Source organism: Pinus tabuliformis, chromosome 4_1, assembly GCF_031772625.1.
Source record: "Pinus tabuliformis cultivar Carrire ecotype Pingquan chromosome 4_1, CPIR1, whole genome shotgun sequence".
In the NCBI taxonomy this organism is placed as follows: domain Eukaryota; kingdom Viridiplantae; phylum Streptophyta; class Pinopsida; order Pinales; family Pinaceae; genus Pinus; species Pinus tabuliformis.
Genome location: NC_142303.1, coordinates 601,312,694 through 601,334,453, shown reverse-complemented (window position 1 = coordinate 601,334,453; position 21,760 = coordinate 601,312,694). Strand labels below are relative to the sequence as shown.

The 21,760-nt window shown below is 36.4% G+C and overlaps 2 protein-coding genes across 2 annotated transcripts; both read right to left on the bottom strand.

Annotated features, from left to right (window-relative positions):
• Positions 1-15,558: 15,558 nt before the first annotated feature.
• On the bottom strand, positions 15,559-16,926 carry LOC149177431 (uncharacterized). Its single transcript, XM_089423409.1, has 2 exons — positions 16,690-16,926; positions 15,559-16,164 (listed from the first exon to the last, which is right to left on the bottom strand). The coding sequence occupies exons 1-2, from the start codon at positions 16,882-16,884 to the stop codon at positions 16,036-16,038; spliced, it is 324 nt and encodes a 107-aa protein (XP_089279535.1). The 5' UTR covers positions 16,885-16,926; the 3' UTR covers positions 15,559-16,035.
• A 128-nt stretch (positions 16,927-17,054) lies between these two features.
• Positions 17,055-20,876, bottom strand: LOC149177430 (exonuclease 1-like). Its single transcript, XM_089421748.1, has 10 exons — positions 20,695-20,876; positions 20,546-20,582; positions 20,278-20,458; positions 19,168-19,246; positions 18,970-19,014; positions 18,699-18,848; positions 18,396-18,519; positions 17,935-18,035; positions 17,263-17,360; positions 17,055-17,157 (listed from the first exon to the last, which is right to left on the bottom strand). Exons 1-10 carry the CDS (start codon positions 20,770-20,772, stop codon positions 17,055-17,057), a joined length of 996 nt encoding a protein of 331 aa, XP_089277874.1. The 5' UTR covers positions 20,773-20,876.
• Between the last annotated feature and the right edge of the window lie 884 nt (positions 20,877-21,760).

Here is a 21,760-nt window from a genome sequence, read left to right as displayed (position 1 = left end):
AGAGTTGAATTGCTAGATTTAGTGTGGTGGGAAGAGAAAAAGGACTCACTAGTGTTATGGTGGGAGATGAAAGTGCAACATGGACATATTGAAAGATTCCTTTATGTGAAACATCTCAAATGTAGAGAATATTTAGAAAGAAAGAGGCATGTCTTATGGGAAACACAATAATAATATCAACATACACATTGCAAACCCAAGAAGAGACAATAAACTAAAGCTACATTTATGATGGAAACCCTACACAACCAAAATCGCCAAAGTTAGTTACAAGTTGAGTGTGGAACTCTTTAACAAACGGTCAAGGGTATGGTAGAAATCAACTCCATAGCCCACTCAATGGCCAAGTTATCTATTGGTTCTTCTAAGATTAAGGAAGAAGAGACAATCAAGTCACAACAACTAAGTAACTGTGTAAATGTTGAATGTAAATTAAATTTCCATAATTAATAAAGGGAATCCAGAAAAAAAAAAAACTAACAATCCATGTAGATTCATCAAATAAAAAAAATACCAATCCATATAGATTCATCAAATAAAATGTAGTGTTTTTTTCTAATTTACTTATGGTTGAGAAAAATTATTTAAAAATATGGCAAGTTATGGCAATAATGGCCAAGGTGTTCTTGCTCTCCATTTCCCATGCTTCAGTTTATAGAATGTGACACTTCAAATTGCAAAGACCCGGTCATCTCTACACGCTAAGTTTTCATGGCAAGAAAAAAAGAGAATACGCCATGGGCTCAACAAGAGGTTCTAAGAACAAGTTCAATGATTATTTAATAGCAGGGGGGCAGTCCCTCGAGTGTTTGGGGAATACTTGTGTCAACAGTCGTATCAGGGCTGATTTTAGCTCTTGATTCTCTGCCATTCGTCCTTCCCTTCTCCAAGCGCAAAAGCAAAAAGAAACATGGATGGTTGCTTCGACATTATGCATTACGGCCACTGCAACGCCCTCAAGAAGGCTTGTGCCCTCGGTGATGAATTGGTGGTCATCATCATCAGTGACGACGAGATAATAGACAACAAAGGTCACCCTATCATGTCCCTGGACGAAAGGTAGGCTTCTATTTGCTTTCATTCAAGTTAGAATTTTGGGTTAATTCATTGCAATGGACTGCAAATCTTTGATAAAGTTGCCAGACTTTGGTTTTGATGATCATTGCAAGTTCTTGATTGCAAAGGCACTATAGTTAGAGTTTCCACAACTTTCTTGTGTTTTTGAGCATTAATTCATCACATTTATGTGTCAATTCACTTGTAACGAACAACATGTTTTTAAATATTATAAGCCTAGCTTTTGTCAAACATGTCTTGAAACCCACTGGAAGTTCTAGATTACATATGCATTAAGGTTAGGATTTCCATAGCTCTGTAACCTTAAGTTTTGAAGGGAATTTGAAGTTTTTGGATGGATGCAATTAGGATTACTATATCTATGTTGTCTTAGTCAATTTTTATATTATTTTTTAAGTTTTAGTATATCTATTTAAACTTTTATTTTTATTAAAGGACATCTAGAAATATACTCCAGAAATTTGCACCACAAAATGGAATCAATGAGCATCATGTGTTAGGTTTAAATGGTACCTTTTCTGTCAAAATCACCCCAAAGTTGTACTGGCTTAATGAATTTGAAACTCTCGTAGTAAGATGTGCAAGGTGGAAGAGGTCTTTGTTTGCATACATATGTGTACTTATACAGTGTCGGGTAGGAGAATTCTCTTTGTACATACATGTGTATTTGTAATGGTAATAAAATAAAATGGCTATGTAAAAAAAAGGGCTAAGCTATAAAAAAAAAATTAAACTAGAATATATCCCATCAAGGTGCTTAATAAATTTGGGGTTAAAATGGATCCTTCTGCTTGATAGGTTGATGGACTAATTCTGCTTTAAGAAAATACTTAGTTTCAACATTCTACTTGTGTAACTTCTTATAACATTAATTTCAATTTATTTATTTTTTTCAATCATCTTTAGTGAAGTTTTTTAATCATTTTAATCATCTCATGTGGAGCCTTCTCTGTATAGTTATGTTTATTTTTCTTCTTCATTATAACGGGGTTATTATAGCTCTGTGCAAAAAATCGAGAGGAATAACACCTTAGTCTCGCCAAGAAATCAGTTGTTTATGAAAATGTTTGGGACATGTAGTCGGTATATCTAGAACGCCTTGTTCAAGTAAATGTGCTCAAGATATTCACGAATATTTATCTTACATTTTGATAATTCTACAAAAATAGGAATTTGATTTTCAGGTTTTCCATTTCCATAGGAATGTTAGAGTGTGTTCTTCTAATCTTGGTGAGTGGTTTTGGTAAATATTGGGATCCTTGCTCCCCCTTCAAATTTATCAATTCATTTTAATATAAAAATATAGTTTGAATTTTAAATATATAAATTTTCAATGAAGGTTTGTTATTTCAAATAATCTCATATATCATGGTCACATATATCATTTCAACTAAATAAACTATATTAAGCTTAAAACTCCTGCTTACAAAATAATTGGATGTTTTTTTAAGCTAGAAGCCAATGCATGAATTCATGTGTTTGGAGCCAAAAGTAGTGATATTTCAACATACAGAGTGATTACACTTCTTGCATATTGCTAGCAAATTTATGTGCAATTCAAATATGTAGTTTCATTCTCCTTGTAATGTTACAGTGCATATGACAAACAATTTTAGAAGAATTCATATATAAAAGCAGTGTTTGCATAGCTATATATATTTAAGACAAACTAGTATATAAAACTAGGGATTTAGGTCGATATGTTGTAATTTATGTTTTCAAATATTCATCATTCTTGCACAATAAACAAAAGCCATGTGGTGGCAATGTGCAAAAAAATAAATAAAAGCCACATGGTGGCAATGTGCAAAAAAATAAACAAAAACCACGTCGTGGCAATGTGCAAAAAGACAAAGGCAGTGACATTGCCACAACGTGGCTCTTGTTCATACTTCAATTTTATATTATAAGTGAAAATAATTTATTGATAAACAAATATGTTATTAACTTTATTTTAATACTATTAAATACAAATTTATTATTTGTGAATTAAGTTTATCTTCAAAGTTATTGATCTTACTTTTAAGGGTGAAATGTTTGGTTATATATATGTGTGTGTGTGTTTGTGTGTTGATTATTTCTATAAATAAATAATGGGAAATATTCAATATTTTTTATGGATATTTTACCCACTTTCAAAGATATTAGTATAGATTCATCTTAACAATGAATCTAGTAATAGTCGAGAGAGATCAAATCTCTTTAGGTGCAAACTCTTTTATAGCGCAAAACTCAAAAAAATCACCTCCAAATATTACATTTCTATAGGGACTTGATAGGTCTCTCTCGATATATATATATATATATATATATATATATGCATTTTTGAATGCATAAATGAATTCAACCCCTTGAAAATCCCTTGAATACATGGAATAAAATAACTTAAACATGCAATTCAACAAATATTTGCTCCATTCAAAATTAACCCTTAGTAAAAAGGTCAAATTATAAAATAATGATACTTGAAATGTTATAGCAATAAGAATTTAATTTTTCAATTACTTTATATAATATATAGACATTCTAATATTATTATTATTCTTATTATTAAATCATATATAATATGTAAATTGTTGACATTGAAATAATGTAATTAACATGAACATTGAGATATGGATTGCATTGTCACATTAATTTTTTTTCTATTAATATATTAAAAAAAAATCAATAGTACTTTCAATTACCTCTTCTCTTTGCACATTAAAATATTTTATTATGCCCCGGATGCGGGTGTTAGATGAGCAATTAATGCAAATCGGTCGCCGGACAAGCAGGTGGCTGATCCATATGGCAACCTGCACCTTCCCCTGTGGGAATTTAAGGCAGGTCACTGCTCCTCGGCCGGCGCCATCAACCCGTTGTGAGAACCGAGAAATTCCCTGCAAATTCAGAAATATGGAGCAAATCCCCCTGCAATTACCCATTCTCAGCTGCTCTTGCCACCCCTCTATAGCAGAGCGAAGCATTTGCACTGCTATGGGAAGATGTTGCAGACTCCTCTGTTGCGTCGACCTGGGCAATGGTCATCATTTCTCTCAGTCCTTTCTCTGCAACCTGCATTTTGAGGTCTCGGCCCCTCTCTCCGGCCCGGATTTGAATTCCCCTGTTCCTCTCAACATCCCCTCCGCCGTTCTTGCCCCGCCTCCTGCCCCTGAAACTCATCGCTCGCTGCAGCTTTCTAGTCGGAGAATCATGCGCCAATGCCATCGAATGCGGTGCAGGCGAGGTGGTAGTCGGGGTGGCGCCACTCGCCCTTTGTCTTTGCCCCCTTCTGTCTCCACTTCCCCGTCTGCCTCCACACCCCAAGCCCTTCCTCTTCCCACTTCCTTGGCAGATATCTGGATACTCACAGTGGCCGAGGTAGAATGGGCACCCGCGAGGTTCGGCGTTCAGGTGGAGTCGCCCAGCACACCACTTCCACTGCTTCTTCCCAGCAAGCTCAATTCCGGTTTCACTGCTCCATGGATAGGCCGGTCATCATTGCCACCGTCACGGTGGACTTCAGAGAGGTAATTGACTCGTGCACTGAACCAGAGCTCAGCCCAGAAATGAACCTGGCTCCTCCATCACTCGTCAACTTTCAGGGGGAGCCGAGCTCTAGCCACCCGCCGAGAGACATGGACCATCCGTCCAGCAGCCGACAGCAGACTCTGGAAGGCGACGCCACCCGCAAAGACAAAGGAATACAAGTGGAGGACCATGAGCCACAGGACACTGCAGGTGGCGGGAAATCAGTGGAAACTAGTTCAGAAGAATATGGCTGGTGTCCGATCGTGGAAGAGAAGCCACCAACCTAAGACACCTAGTCGCTGCATGCCAGGTCACGTGTCGAGTTCTAAGTTTGGTTTTGTTTATTTTCGTTTTACTCTGGTCAATTTTGGGTCTCGAGTCCAGCTCGGGTTCTGAGTTTTGGTTTTCTTGGGTTGTTTTACTGTGGTTAATTTCGAGCTATACAGTGGGCAGTCTTTCTGAATTTTACAATCTTTACACAGTGTTAATTTTCGCAAAAAAAAATTGAATTCTGGAACGGTAGCCCCTGCATGGGTAAAATGAACTTTTTTCTTATCTCGTTCTCGGACTGGTTTCCCCAACTGGGGCAATCGCGATGTCAAGACTTGTTGTTTAAAATGGTCATATAGTTGACCTAGTACCGCAAAGGCCGGTGCCTCTATGTACATTATGTTTTTATTAATACATCAGTTTTACTAAGAAAAAAAAATATTTTATTATGGTTCATATATATACATATATGTTTAGGTTTATTCTAGAGTTGATATTAAAATAAAAATTACACTTTGTAAACACATAACGTGTATGAGGCATGAGTCACGTAAAGGACCAGTCATTACAAAAGAGAGCTGATATATGTTCGAAATGGTCAATAAAAAGCCAAGAAATTTCAAGCATATGTCAGGGAGAAAGTATACAAAAAAAAAATATTAAGGATGACATTAAGTGTTGACTTTTTCTTTTTTAACCTTCCCAAGTTGCACCTTTTTCCATCCTTCAAGATCTAGGTCAACCAGTACCAAAGAAAGTTCTTGGCCCCCATTTGGACAAGGAGATTCTTTGTTTGAATCTGAGAACTCTGAAATGTGGGATGTTTAGTGCCACCTTGACCTGCCATAGACTCTTGGTCTCCAAATTCAAGAATCGTTGGTGGAGTGACTGTGCCATCTTGAACCACAACCTCATCGTCCATTTGTTTTCAGATTGTATAGCTTGTGTGACTCAACTTTCCTCCTCATCTTCCAAAGGTGGAGAATCACTAAACTGCCATCTTTTTGGTCTGTTTGGTTGCTTCTTTTTCTTTTTTAGGATCTTGTTCGCGAGAGGACATGTATTCTAAATAATTAACTATTTGAAAGCACACATGCCATCTAATGGTCGTGTTTTCATAGTCAAGGATTTGAGTCCATTGAAATTTGTTATGTTTCGGGATGATGTGGTGATCCAGGTGGATGTTGGTGGCCACCCACCTATCCCATTTGGACCCCCACAACTGTCTCTTTCAGTCTTTTCAGTTTCCTAAATTGTAGCACAGTTTACTATTTTTAGCAGTTTTTCGAGTCCTGAACTTCCGGAGCCGTTTTGAGGCCCTAAACGACGTTTTTTTGGGAATCTGGGGCAACATGGGTCCATGGACCGATGTTGCCTCCCAAAGTGGTAGTTCTCGGATAGATATTTCTAACGAGCTATCGAACGCGTCAAATGGAGATCGTATGCCAAAGTTACGACCCCGGGAAATTGATGTACCAATTTACCCAAACGGGGCCCACAATTTGGCGTTTCATCTTCTAGGGTTAGGTTTCGGGATGTGAAAGGTTTTCCATTGTTTCTCAACAATAAATAGGCCTTCGAGCCTCATTGTAACACAGTTTTAGAACAGTTCAGAGGCATGTAGCCGTCACATCTCTTCTCAGAGATAAGCTACCATCGCCCTAGCTGGTTTCTTTCCATTTCTGTTTGTAAGCATATTTCAGTATTTCACAGTAATGAAATGAAGTATTATTTCCACTGCATCTCAGTATTTATGGTTATCTCATCTCTGTAATTTGTTGCGTTCCTGTTTAAATCCGGATCAGTGGTATCAGAGCGGTCTGCATTTTCTCTGTTTTTCTTTGCATGTCCCCAACGAGGTCGGGATATAAGGAGTTAGGGCTTGAACTGGTCGAACCTTTGCAAGACCAGCCTCGCAAATCCCGACGGCCTCCCATGGCGGATGAGAAGAAAGACGAGGGGGCAGGAGATCCTATCAAAATCTTGCTCGAAGAAGCGCTCGAGCGGCAAAGGAACGCGATGATGGATAGCTTTGCGCAGATCCTTCAGCGGCTACCCAGAGGCGACGCATCGACTTCCAACAGCGACTCTGGAAACGCCACACCGTTTAAGGTACAAGTGAATTTTGAAATCCCCATCTTCGAGGGTAAAATAGATGCAGATGCCGTAGATAAATGGTTAAATCTGCTAGATGGGTATTTTTCTGTTCATGAATTTTCAAATCGGGAAAAGATTGTTTTCGCTCTTCTCAAAGCAGCCCCCCACGTCAAGGACTAGTGGGAAACCTACTGCGAGCAGAAGGATGAAAGTACAGGCTCACTATTTTCAGCCGCACCCACTTGGAATGACTTCCGGGATGCCATCAAGGAGCAGTACTACCCTGTCGGAAGCTATGAGGACAAATACATCAAATGGACCACACTGCGGCAGGGACGAGACCAAGATGTGCCGAAGTTCACAAACATTTTTCATACCCTTCGCACACAGTTGGGTATCAAAGATTCTGAGATGCATCTAGTACTCAAATACCGTGGCTGCCTGCACAGATACATCTAGGAAGAGATGGTGTTTTTGAACATCCCCTCACTCGGCACAGCATACTGATACGCTGTCAAAATCGAGCAAAAGTTCAAACATAAGAAGCGAGACTTTGGATCTGCAAATCCGAAGCCCAAAGGGCAAAGCCAAGGCGGGGTGACCCAAGACAACCCGTCGAAGCCGCAAGAAAATAACAACACCACGAAGCCGAAGAAGGACACAGGGAAGTGGTGTGAGTTCCACAAGAGTCCCACTCATAACACAAGTGAGTGTCGGACCAAGCAGTCGCTAGTGGCCGAGTTGAAGGCTTCTGAATCAGATGCATGTTCTGACCCTGAGCCAGAACCCGACAAGGGGAATGGAAAAGGGAAGCAGATCATCGATGCGGATCCCAGCGCCACTGTTGCCACCGCCAAGATCCAGAAAGATGAGCCCGAAAATCCAGAAGAGGGGGAGCATCTTTTCCACTCACAGATGTGGGTGAAGGGTTCGCCGCTGCAATTCATTGTCGACAGTGGCAGCCAAAAGAACCTCATTTCAGCAAAGGTTGTGAAGCGGTTGTGCCTACCGACTACACCGCACCCACAGCCATACAGTATCGGGTGGCTTCAGGAAGGACGAGATCTAAAAGTTCACCAGCAGTGCCGCCTTCCCTACAGCATCAAACCCTTCACAGACGAGGTATTGTGTGATGTTACACCTCTGGATGTTTGTGATGTATTATTAGGCCAGCCATACTTGTGGAGGCGACATGCTGTGTATGAGTCCAGGCCTCGTGCTGTCATTATTTCTTTGAATAATTCATTATACAGGATACCGGAGGTAGCCCCACCTACCGCCACATCTTTGATCACTACCAAGAAAGGTAGCAAGCTCATCTCCCAGACCAGGAAATTCATTTGTCTGGTTCACTCCCAAAGTAAGGGGAAGATTGCCATCACATCCATGACCCCCGCTAAGGGTTCCTCCATGCAGCAGCAGCAGCAAAGGGATACGGTCATGACAAAACACAGGAACAACTTCTCCTCACCTACATGGGTACCACACAAGTTTCAGGTGGGCAACAAAGTCTGGTTGCATCGACAGAAAGAACGCCTTACCAAAACCCATCAGAAGCTTAGACCACTCCGACATGGTCCTTACAGCTGTACCAAGGCTATGGGAAATAAGGCTTTGGAGCACATCATTCCTCCATTCCGTCACCTGCACCAAATGTTCAATGTGGACCATCGTCGACCATGCTTCCCACCATCACTGGACACATCAGAGATTGCAGGACAAGTTCAGCAGATGGAGGAACTCAACGCAATGGGGACCATTGCTTCCTAAGGGGGGAGGAATGATCCAGGTGGATGTTGGTGGCCACCCACCTATCCCATTTGGACCCCCACAACTGTCTCTTTCAGTCTTTTCAGTTTCCTAAATTGTAGCACAATTTACTATTTTTAGCATTTTTTCGAGTCCTGAACTTCCGAAGCCGTTTTGAGGCCCTAAACGATGTTTTTTTTGGAATCTGGGGCAACATGGGTCCATGGACCGATGTTGCCTCCCAAAGTGGTAGTTCTCGGATAGATCTTTCTAACGAGCTATCGAACGCGTCAAATGGAGATCGTATGCCAAAGTTACGACCCCGGGAAATTGATGTACCAATTTACCCAAACGGGGCCCACAATTTGGCGTTTCATCTTCTAGGGTTAGGTTTCGGGATGTGAAAGGTTTTCCATTGTTTCTCAACAATAAATAGGCCTTCGAGCCTCATTGTAACACAGTTTTAGAACAGTTCAGAGGCATGTAGCCGCCACATCTCTTCTCAGAGATAAGCTACCATCGCCCTAGCTGGTTTCTTTCCATTTCTGTTTGTAAGCATATTTCAGTATTTCACAGTAATGAAATGAAGTATTATTTCCACTGCATCTCAGTATTTATGGTTATCTCATCTCTGTATTTATGGTCATCTCTGTAATTTGTTGCGTTCCTGTTTAAATCCGGATCATGTGGTCTAGTAATCCTTTGTTGAGATCAATCTCCACACAAATTTGAGCAAAGGTGAATATTCTTTTTTTTGTTCTCTCCATATCCATTTTTTTTTATTTTCCAAGTTTGTTCCCAATATCTTCAAGAACTTGGTGGTGCTAGAAAGGAAGGGGTAGGTTTGGGATCCTAACCTATACTCGCATAGAACTGACCACCATGGAGGTTACATCAAAACCAGGAAATGATGCAGTAATTGATAACTCGTCGTTACCACAAAACCCTGGTCCTTCATTTAATGTGAAATCCAATTCTCTTTTAGTATCAAATTAGACAACAAAAAATCCTTTGGAGCACAGGTAAATATCACAATTTGATGTCCAAGAAGTGAATACCCACTAATGCAATGCTTCAAGTTTTGGCCAGAATCTATTGAATCTGCATATGATGGTTTTGGATTCTAATGCAGTGAATAAATAGGAAACCTGTGGGTTTTTTCTTCCATATATGGACCTTGAGGAAATTTGTGCGTTTGTAATGTGGGTGACATAGCTTTCCCTTTGGCTGGATTAGTCTTCCCTTGGCCAACATCATTGAAAGATGCAGAGGGGTCATTTGTTGTCCTGGCACCATTTGCTCCCCCACGAAGCTTGAGATTCAAGATTATTGTTGAGTTTTTAGCAATATTGAGGTATTTTAGATGTAGGGGTCTTGCAGAACCTTCCTTGCAAATTGTAGAAATCGAATATTTACAGGAAATCCAAATATGCCTTGAATCAGCAACTTAAGAATAAATAAATAAATAAATAAAAATAATATATATATATATATAGATAGATATTCCAGAACCCAAAAGACTTATGTCTTTTTGCTAATGTTTTTGATGAATATATGAAAAAAGAAATTTTGACCACACTCTGACAAGGTATGTAAAGCCTTTAATATAGGCCCTAGCAAAGAAACCCAGTAATCGTAATCCTCCAGAGTATCTGCAAGCATCAAAGTAACCCCTTCTCTACAAGGTGGAGATATGTCTAATATACAATGTATAGAAAATGGAAACACAAACCAAGGGAAAAACCACTATGGATGGCACCATTTGTTTTGTTTTAAAATAAAACAAAGTGGAATAAAACAACACACCATAACTCACACCAAACATAGCGAAAATGGAAACACAAACCGACGGAAAAACCACTATGGATGGCACCATTTGTTTTGTTTTAAAATAAAACAGAGTGGAATAAAGCAACGCACCATAACTCACACCAAACATAGCCGACAAGAAGTTGACCACTTGTTGGGTAGAATCTATTGAACAATTGCCTTTCCACAAAGAAAAGGTGGCGATAAATGATTTATTTATAGTGACAAGAGCAAAGGAGCAACTAAATAAACCTTCAAGGAGCATGACACCTAGTTCTAAAGACTTACCGCCTTGATGATTTGAAGCCAAACTCTCTTCCTACCTCACCAGAAAAAGAGCCAACCTTCCTCATACATTCCATTGTTCCCCTTATTGGTGTCTTTATCAAGAAGTTGGAGCAAACCTTCTCCATTGTTTTGCCCATCTCCCTCAACAAGAACCAATCCAAAGCTCATGGTGGTCACCAAGCCATTGAGGCCAAGTGGGAAAACCCTAACAACAATTGCAAAAGCCATTTTTGGCTCCCCCCATTAAAAATGTTAACATGGATATTAAAATGGTTTATTTACATATGAAAAAGAAATATGAAAATATAAATAATATCAACTTTATTTTTTTTTCTTAATTATTTTAAAAGTTGAAATAAAATTATCTGAGTGAGTGAAATATTTTTACCATATATCTTTGTATTGGGTTGTAATATCAACGACCAATAAAGCAAACATAGCTAGAGCAAGACTAAGTTTTATAATACTTTTAAGTAAAACTAACCAAATATGTATATTTGTTTTTTATTTTGATTATAGCCAACATTATTTTTTAATTTAAAGAATATTTTATTTTTATTTTAAAAAATGTGTTTAACTCCACATTGAGCATGGATAGAATTACATCTCTTTTATACTAGGTTGTAGAATAAACCTCTCAACTTAACAAGTTTTGAATATCTATCTTTAAAAATACAAAAATTGTATAAAATGTCAAAAAATGAAAATTTCAATTTAAAAAAAAATAAATAAATAAATAAAATAAAATTGTCAAGAAAAATACCAATCTTTTATTTTTATTTATGTTTTTGAATATTAAACTTTTATCATCTTCGAAATGCTGAATAGATATTTTATAAGACAAAAGTTGTGTATACCCTCTTCAATCCTTAAGTGATTAAATAAACAAAATGAGACATATATACACACTTGAAAGTGAATGAAAAGAAAATTAGATATGAATTAATAAAGATGAATAATAATTATATTAATTTAAAAATATATATAATAAATATGGGTTTATAAAGAGAAATTAAAAACTTTGGAGTAATAAATTAAATATAATATAATAATCACTTTCATAGAGAAATGGGGTGTCTTAAATGAAAAATGAGAATCTAATAATTAAGAAGAGAAAAATAGAAAAGGAAGGGAATGTGAATGAGAAAGAAAGTTATAAAGAGTTTAATAAAAAAAAAAAAAAAGGAAAAAATGTAAAAAAATAAAGAAGAAAGGTTAAGATAAGGAGTTAATGAGATAGTAAAAAGAATAAGGGAAAGGATAGAGGGTAAAAAATTTATTAAATAAGGTTATTAATAATAGGTTTTTAGAATATGTTTAATTAAAATTATTAGGGTGTTTTTTAATTTCAATAAATTTTTTAATTATGTGAATAAAATAATGTAACATAGTGACAAGATAGTCAAAACAAATGAGGTGTTTCAATATATATATATATATATATATATATATATATAATGATCGCAAATTTTACAATATAATTATGGCAAGTGTTTATTATATGTCCTTTCAAGCAAGCTCTTAAAGATAAGTGTATCTATACCCAATGTATGATTCGCTACAAGAGTAAGGGATTTAGTAAACACTAAGGCTAGACATAATGTAAAATTTATCTTTTGTGATTCTAATAGGGTGAAGATTTTGAGGGGTTTAAAAATAGTTTTTATATTCTTTTTAGATATGACCTTAGATATTTTGTTAGTAATTCTTTGAATATAGGAAAGAGGGAGGAAGGTTAAAGGAAAGGAAGAGGCCATGGAATTTGTAGATTTAACTTTACAAGAACAAAAAGCTTTATGATTTTTTGCAAATGAGTACGCATTTGCCTTAAAAAATTAAGATGGATTACAAAAGGCGCAAGTGCTGAAAAAAATTAGAATAACATTTTTTTCGGGTGCATGATAGTGTGACTAAGCATGAAGGTATTTGTCAATGGGCATCGTCTACTCGGCCTTCAAATTTGCTCGAACAGCCAAAAATGGTCAAAATCCGACAAAAAAATATTCAAAAAATCTCGCAATAAGAATGTTTGAATCTAGTTTTAATGGTAGAAATGGATTATCACCATAAAAAACCCTTGGGGTACCCAAAATCTTAAAGTTTGACAGCTATAACCTGGATTTACAAAAATTCCTACCATATTTTATCAAAATCTTGCCGAAATTTCTATAATTTTATGAACAAATTTGAAGGTTGGGCAGACTATGGCTTTGTCAATGTGGGTCTTTTTGCAATAAACTTGATGGTTAAGAATGTTATCAAATTACCAAGAAATGAGAACATCTAAAAAGTGGAGAAAATTGTCTTAATGGGTCTCTATAGTAAGCTTGATATGGAGACAAATGTTATTGAGGTGACTGAGGAAATGAGTTAAAGGCAACTATGGGGCCAAACAATAAAGGTGTCATCAACAAACCGAAACCAACATTTGGGCTTTAGATGGAAGGCATTTAGGGCTAGGCTTTCAAAATGCTCCACGAAGATGTTGGCAATGACGGAGGATAAAAAAGACCCCATAATTGCACCTTCAATCTATTCATGGAAGTCTTTAAAACTGAAGAATGTGGAAGAAAACCATACGCTAGTAAGATTAAGGTTTCAAAGTCTACCAATTTGCAAATAATGTCCAAAGCTTCCCAAACTGAAATTTAGATGAATAAAGAGAATATCAAAGCTAACCATAAAGTCATTTTCATCGAGCTTGAGGTGTTGAATTTTCTAAATAAAATCAATAGTCTTTGATAAAAGAGAAAGTTCTTCCATCAAAAAGTTGAAGTTTAATAAACAATAAATAAAAGAGTATATATATACGAGCTTCTATTGCACTAACCATGAATCTAAAAGGGATGAACTATAGAAACTTACATGGTCACATTTGTATTCATTCAATGAAAATTCAAAGTTATTACCAATATTACCACATTGGCTAACTATATTTGTATAAAAAATCATGTATTGTTCATTAAATTTATCTCACATGCAAAAAAAAAATATATATATATATTCCCCAACTCAAATTCAAATTAATGAACTCATATTAAATACATTATTATTAAATAATCTTTAAACCTAAAAAATCCCTCATATTAAATACATTAATATTAAATAATCTTTAAACCTAAAAAATCCCAAAATAAAATAGAATGCTTTATTTTAAAAAACAAAACAGAAAACAATTATAACTATTTTCGCTTTTTGAATAGTTTTTTTATCTCATAGTGATCTAATAACTTCTTTTTTCACGTGGTTCACCGACACCCACAATCCATAGAAATCTCTGAGCTTGATCAAGGGTATCGTGGCCCACAATCCATAGAAATCTCTGAGCTTGATCAAGGGTATCGTGATTCACGGACACCCGCAATCCACGGAAATCTCTAAGCTTGATCAAGGGTATCAAGGGTATTGTGGTTCACGGACACCCCGATCCACAAAAATCTCTAAGCTTGATCAAGGGTATCAAGCCCAGCGGCCAATAGCTAGGCCTAACCCCAAAGGCTTTGGGGAGAATTGACTGTGTGACCTCCCAAACAGCGAGTCACTTATTTGACCAATTGAGCTAACCCTTAGAACTATCCAGTAATCTAATAACTAAATAAGAGTAAAACTCATAATATTAATTAAAATTTAATTTTTTAATTTATCCAAAAAATTAAAAAATAAATAAATAAACTATATTTTTTTTGCAACAACCATATAAACTTTATCCAAAATAAATTACAAATTTCTAACTCGGAAATCAAAATGAAATTTGCACCCTTGCCTTCAATGGCATTTTCTCATCTTTGAAAAGGCGCTTGCAATTTCCTTGGGGTGAACAAAATAACCCCCAAAAAAACCTTCGAACCCACCTCAGGGAGCTTTCGATGTTAATATCTCCATGTGCAAAATAATCTGAATGCATATATTTTTCAATGAAAAATCACACTTTGTTGAAGAATTTCAATATGCCACTGTTCTTGGTAGCCAAGTTCTTGCTAGTACTACTAACCCTGTTACCTTTAGTGCCAGTGTTGGGCTTAGTGCTAGATGATGTTCTTTTGCCATGCGTACCATGAGATGGTGATGAAGACTTAGGAGTTGCAGTGTTTTTGGTATCTACTCCATTCATGCATGGTTGAGTAGTAGGTGTACAAACTGTCCTCTGGATCACTTGCGTGCTGCTTGGATCATCCGAAAAGCGAACTGGAGTAACAATGTCAGAGTGCAAAACAGCTTCTGAAGAAGCAAAGTTGTTGATTGTAGACAAAAGCTCTTGTTCATTCCATGGAGGAATGACAGCATGAGGCTTGTTTGAATCCTTTGTGGTCCTTGATTCTGATTTTTGAAAAATGCTTTTAAGGCTCACCTCGGCTGCAATTCTTTTACTACCTTCAGATTTCTTGGATAATTCAGACAAATGGGCATCAGCTGAATCAGTTTTAGAAGTTCCTAGAGGCGAGTGAGTGTCAAGACTGTCTGCAAGACGAACAGATCGATCTTCTGATTTTGTTTTCTTGAAGGGATTGTTAGCTGGGGTAGGAGGAAAAACTCTCTTTTGGCCTCTTACTTCCAGGGCAATCCCATTATTCTTCATTTGATTATCATCCATGTGAAGGGATGACCTTGTCAAAGATGAATGTTCAGCAATTGCTTTGAAGTGTGTCATTAAACCTCTATCAAGTTCACAAGCCTTTTGGCTTGGCAGAAAACATTCCGATTCTGCTACTCCCTCATTGACTTCTAACTTTATGTTGTTCCCTGTGCATCAAAAAATCAAACCATTGAAAAGTTTGGAACTTCATTTATATAATATTGATTCTGATAACCCGAGACAATTCTAATTAGATCTTGTGATCATAAATGTAACACCTAATAGCATTTCCATCCTTTTCAGCTTCCATAACAAAAATAAGTAACCAATGGAAGTTTTCATGCAAATTGGTTCATAGATTGCAATGTGAACAAATACATCAACTGAAAATGAGTTGTTAGTGACCATTCAACCATGATAAGTGGACTGTACGGCTGCGGCAAACCACAAGCGTAAATTAGGCTAATAATCATCCAGGTCAGAACCACCGACCAACTAGATTTTCACTACAGTAATTACCTCCTTCCCCTGTAAGCCACCTGGGTTTTCAGGCGGTTTCTCAAGAAACAAGAGCCAAAGGACCCATCCAAAATGAAACGGGCCTGCCCAAATGGCGATTTCTGTTTGGGACCCATTTCTGGGCCATTTCTAATCCTGGACTAATATATCAGTTTTTTCAAAGAAATGTAAAAACTCTGGAAGCTGCTTTTTAACTTGCCTTCCTTCCTGTGTGCTGTATATGTTACTTCTTGCAAAGGCTCCTCTCCAATCTGTACACAAAACTCGTCCTGGAAATCAGGAAAAGAAAAACATAAGTTTTTGGTATGAAAATTTTGAAAATAACATGGGTGAACTTTCCAATTTCCATGGACATCTGTCTGGATTCTGGAATGCCAACACCGTGATAGAATGCAAATGATGATCCTATGGCATAAAGAATGCATCAATAAAGCTCATAGAAAGACGGCAAATATCTTGTAGGTAATACTAGCAACTTTGAACTGAGGAAATGACGCTATATCTGCAATTTAGCCTTATTAAGTTTTAGATTCCAATCATTAAGGTTTAGATTCAACTTTTATGAGAAGGGTTATATTTGTAATTTAGTTTTGCATCTAAATCTTATAGAAATGGTTAAGAGTGAGAACGAATTGCGAAGAATAAAAATTGTTCTGAGATATTACAATCCTAATAAAAACATCTCACAATTGTACACATCATTAACTTCTCAACAAGGAATCGCACAATAATATATCTACAGATAAAGGCATTCTCAAAGGGGGTTAGCTACACAAAATCATCGAACTACTTACTCGAGTTTTCTCAGATAACAAGACAAATGGACTGCTGTCTTTTTTGGCCTTTGATTCTCTTGATTGACTTTGTAAGAGCGTTGTCTCATTTGCATAGACTACTCGATGTTCCAGCGATGAAGGGATTTGTGGAAATTCATCAAAAGCTTCCATTGTTATTGGATCCAATCGTCCTTCAGCAATGGCAATCACCATTGACGGTGGCAATTCTCTGAATATCTGTTATGGCAAATTTTGAACATCCTCTGCAATTGTGAAAAAATTCTACAGGCTACCAGTAATTTGGGCCATCCAACATTTATGTGATGTGGATGAAAAGATTTATACATCATCAGAAAAGCAGCTAAAGAAGTATCGAAACCAAACTAAGGATACAGACCAAGGAAATCAAGATTGCCATCAAATGCCTGAGAGAATCCTTCTGGTAATGGCTTCAAAAATGAGAGGCATTTCATATCAGCATCATACCTGTCAAACAGAGACATAGCTTTCATATTATGACACATTTATTTGTGCACCAAAGAAAAGAAAGATCACTTCAAATGGGGACTGATGTACCTTTAGAGAACTTACACTCGAGCATGATGGAAAACCGCATTTGCTTCTTTGAAAGAATTAACATAACCTTCAGGTATATGACGTTTCTTATCTAGTTGTAACACAGAAAGAACCTGCACAAACCAATCCCTAGATAAGATTGATTTCCCCTACTATCATGTATCTTGCATTTTCCTTTCAAATCCAGAAGAAGAAACAAACAAGCTTCTTAAGAACTTCAGTTCTTTGAAATCTGTATTTGCATACATTTAGTAACCAAATCACAAACAAATGATGCTAAATCAATATCAATTACCATCACACTCTAGAGTTATGGAAAAATGATACAAATGTTAACTTAACAACAAATTATATCAACATAGATAATAGATTCATCTTAAACCTGGATGAGATAAGTATTTTGAGAAATCAAAGCACAAATTTATAGGTGTTTAAAAAATTGGAATAAATATATACTGTAAGGTACAACTCTGTCACTTTTCTTTGTTTTTCTGCAGAGTGCAAAGGAACTTGGTGAAAGTCTATATGTTTGTAAGATGTTAATTACTCTGCTTAATGAAAGCATCAACCTCAAGCGGGAAGAAATGATATCGATCCTTTGTTATTAAATCCGATTGCATTATACGAACAAACACTTTGTCAAAATTTAACAGAGTTTCAGCATTTCATTCAAGTAAAATGAGTTACCCGATCTATGTTTTTATACTTCAACACCAATGAATGTGCCCGTTTGATCCCGATACCAGGGACTGATGAAAGAAAGTCACAACCTGCGAGGACACACATGCCTGCAAGGAAGACATTTAAGCCACTGTCAGTCCGGGCACCATTTTGTTTGTTAATTAACTTGCCTTGCTCAAGACCATGGAGCTAACTGTATTCTCTATCATCAAGGCAAGAAACAAGATTACAAAATGAGGGCAGAGTAACCACCAAAACAGTACAAGTCATACTTTTGTCCCACATCAGCTGAACTTAGGGATACAAACTGTCAGAAACCTAGACTTTAAAGAAAGTGCATTGGGTTTTAGCACGGCTAAATAAAGGACAACGAGGTTATGCAGTTCAAAACATTTAATACCAGTCCTTACTAAAATAATGATATCTTGAGCAAATGCCAACTGAGCTTATGAAGCTAGAAGTATAACCTGTGAATAATTCTTGAGTGAAACATCTAAACGAAAGTTCACGAGCAGGTGCAGTCAAACAGTTGAAGACCTTGTCCATTATAACTTCTTCTCCATCTCCAGACCGATCCATTTTGTAAATAACCTATTTACAACACCTTCAAAAAGTAAAATTATTAAATCCAACAGAACCAAACTTCCCTTGAAGAATAATCAGTTTAAAAAGTTATAAATGCTTCCAAATGTAAAATTATATATTCTATCCAAAGAAAGTGGCAACATGAATGTACTATTTTATATAGGACTTTTAGGAACAAAACAAACCACATTGCAGCCATATGCCATTAAATCACTGTCCTCACTGATAACAGCTACTATTCCACCTTTCTCTGGCTCCAACCTAGACAAGTAAGCCAGTTGAGCATCTGCTTCATAAGGTGCAACAACAAACTCAACTCCTTCTGTCTTAAGGATCTGAATCAAGGAAGAGTTCAAAATGTCAATCAGCACAAAGCTTCAAAGTGGCAACATCTCAAACAGAAACGTAGATGGCAGAAAAATCTGTGAACCTTTCTGGCAATATCAAAAGCACTACCTGAATCAGTTCATTTGCCATGGATGGTGTAATATGCACTGCTCTCTGTGAAAATAGACGAAGCAGAACATCACTAACTGTGGGGAAGTATAACTTCAGCACAAGAAAGATATAGTTTTCATAAACAGTGACAATAAAACGAATGTGGTTCACAGGCACTTCAAATCTAGATTTTTTGTTTCTGATAAGAAAAAATACCTGGAAGAGTTCAATAGCACCTTTAACATCTCCCTCTGCTAATTTGGTTCTAGCTTGTTCCAGGCAAGCATCTCTCCTCCTAAGAAAGAGAAAACAGTAACTAATTACAATGGCCTTATATAGTAAGGCAATACCATCAGTTCAATCCACCAATAACAAAATGAGATTAGAATTCAGTCACACCTACAGATGCACCCTATACATCTATAAAGCAAGTAGTTCATATAAAAAAATGAAACGCTTCATATTACAGCACGGAATTTTGGTAAAAGTGGCACTAAATTTTTACACTTGCCAAGTGGCTTAGGGACCAAAAGTAATTCACCAATATGATCCCATAGAAAACCTCCAAAAACTAGCCCAGTAAAGAATAAGCTATCCCTAAAATCTTCATCTAATAGGCATGGATGTGTACTTAATACTAGATGAATTTCCTGATGAAGGAAACGAAGCAAACTTGGCATTGATATTTTTTATAATTGGACATTAAAAAACAATAAGTAGTTACAGCATGAAATCCTTATGAAACAGGACTAACAGATGGAAACTGCAGCTATTGTGTGAAACCAAAAATTGATGGCCATGTTTTACAGAGGTTTGTTATGCCACTGGCAGTCTGTCCTTAAGGACCATTGGTTATACTACATATCTGTCTGAAGTGTCTCGCAGATGATCAAGTTGGTCACTCTCCAATTCCTACAACAGTTTTAAGATTTGCGAGGAGAAAGGGTAACTAAATAGATGAATTCTCAATGTTGGACCCTATAGCTATTCAATGTTCAGCTTATTTTACTGAAAGCTAAAAGCAGGGGCTAGATTTTATACACTTGCCTTAGTTGCATGGATAGGTAGGAAGAGACTATTTTGATGTAAAATGGCTTAGCATATATTAGATGGCAATGGCACTAATATAAATGTTAGGTTTTCCCCAATGAAAATAACAACAAAACCTCTTTTTATCAAATCTGATATTGATAAGGGACCCAGAAGTTAACCCATTAGCAAAAAATGGTCCAGTAGTTTCCCCAGAGCATGTATACAACACGTACATTTCTAGTATGAGCTTCTCAATAATAACAGAAAACCCCAGATTTGTGGGAATAAACAAACCTCTGGCGTTCTTCTTTTGTTGTTGCTTTTGATGGGAGATGACCACCATCAAACACAACGACTGGAATCACCTCGTAGTACCGAAGCATGTTGATCCTATGCATGCAATACTGCAAGTAGGGGAGCTTGGAGTTTCTGGTATTCAGAGCTTGCTGACAGAGCTCCATACTGCATGAATAGGCTGATTCAGGAAAAGGTCAGCCTCATGCCTGCTAAAACTACACCCAAAAAATATAGATGTTTAACTTATGTGCAGAAATGGGCTTACCTCCCTTGTGAAGCCATGAGTAAGCATCAATGCCCACCTGACAAAAAAAACACAGGAAACGCCATTTAGGAATAAGTAAAAGTAACCATTTCAGCTAACTGTAGGCATTGGGGATTGCAGAGATTATATTAAAATGGCATCATGCTTACTCGTTTTCCTGCATATTTTCTAATGTGGACAGCCTCAATGTAAGGCTTCATGACCTTGAGAAGCCCCTGTATACCCATGCTTTTCACTAGAAAATCTGCACAGAGGGAGGGCGAGTTACAGTGAAATGGGAGTGGAGACAATATCCTTTGAAAGTAGCCCAAGCACTTAGGGTCTAGGTCATAGGAATTATAGCCATTGGAAGTCAAGAGTATTGAGACTATTGTGCGTTCATGTACAGGCATCCGATTTTTCAAAGCCGATTTTTCAAATTTTTCGCGGGGAATTAAAAGTTCCTCCCGCTAAAACTTTATAATGAAGAAACAAATAAATAAACTATTGATTAGCTTGATCAACTTGAAATGGGTTGTGCCTCTTCGCCATTTTTAATGAGCTTTCTGCTCATTGTTTTGAAGGTGTAATTGGTCACGAATGCACAATCTATTGCTCTAAGATATATTATTTTAATTTTAATTTTAGATTATTACACTTATTGTTTTAATTATAATAATTATTTTAGATTATTAAAATAGTGTAAATTGGAGGTGAATTAAAGTTTAGGATATTAATAGAAAATAGGATAATAATAAAATTAGTTTATATCTATTTGAATTCTGGATCCACTAAATGTACAAGGATCAAATTTTTTTTATTTTAAAGGGCGTTAACATTTTAAGAGATTTGATCTCTTTTGATACTTGGTAGATCGGAAATTAAGATGGATTGTTGGTTTAATTATTAATTATAATTGTAAATATTATTTTAAAATTTATTCTCTTATTTTTTATTTTTTTCATTTTTTTTTATGTAATTTGACCGAGTCAAAATGTTTTATTGAGAATTATTAATCTTTTAATTTTGTTTTTTATTTTTTTCAATTTTATTTTATTTTTATGTAATTTGACCAAGTCAAAATGTTTAAGAGGACAGGACAAGAAATTGCATTGGAGAGCGCCTCTCCGCACAAAAATTATAATAATTTTATTTAAATGTTGGATTTATTAAATATTCATGGATACTAAAAAAAAATTAGTGTTTTATTATTATCATTTTGTAATATTTTTAATT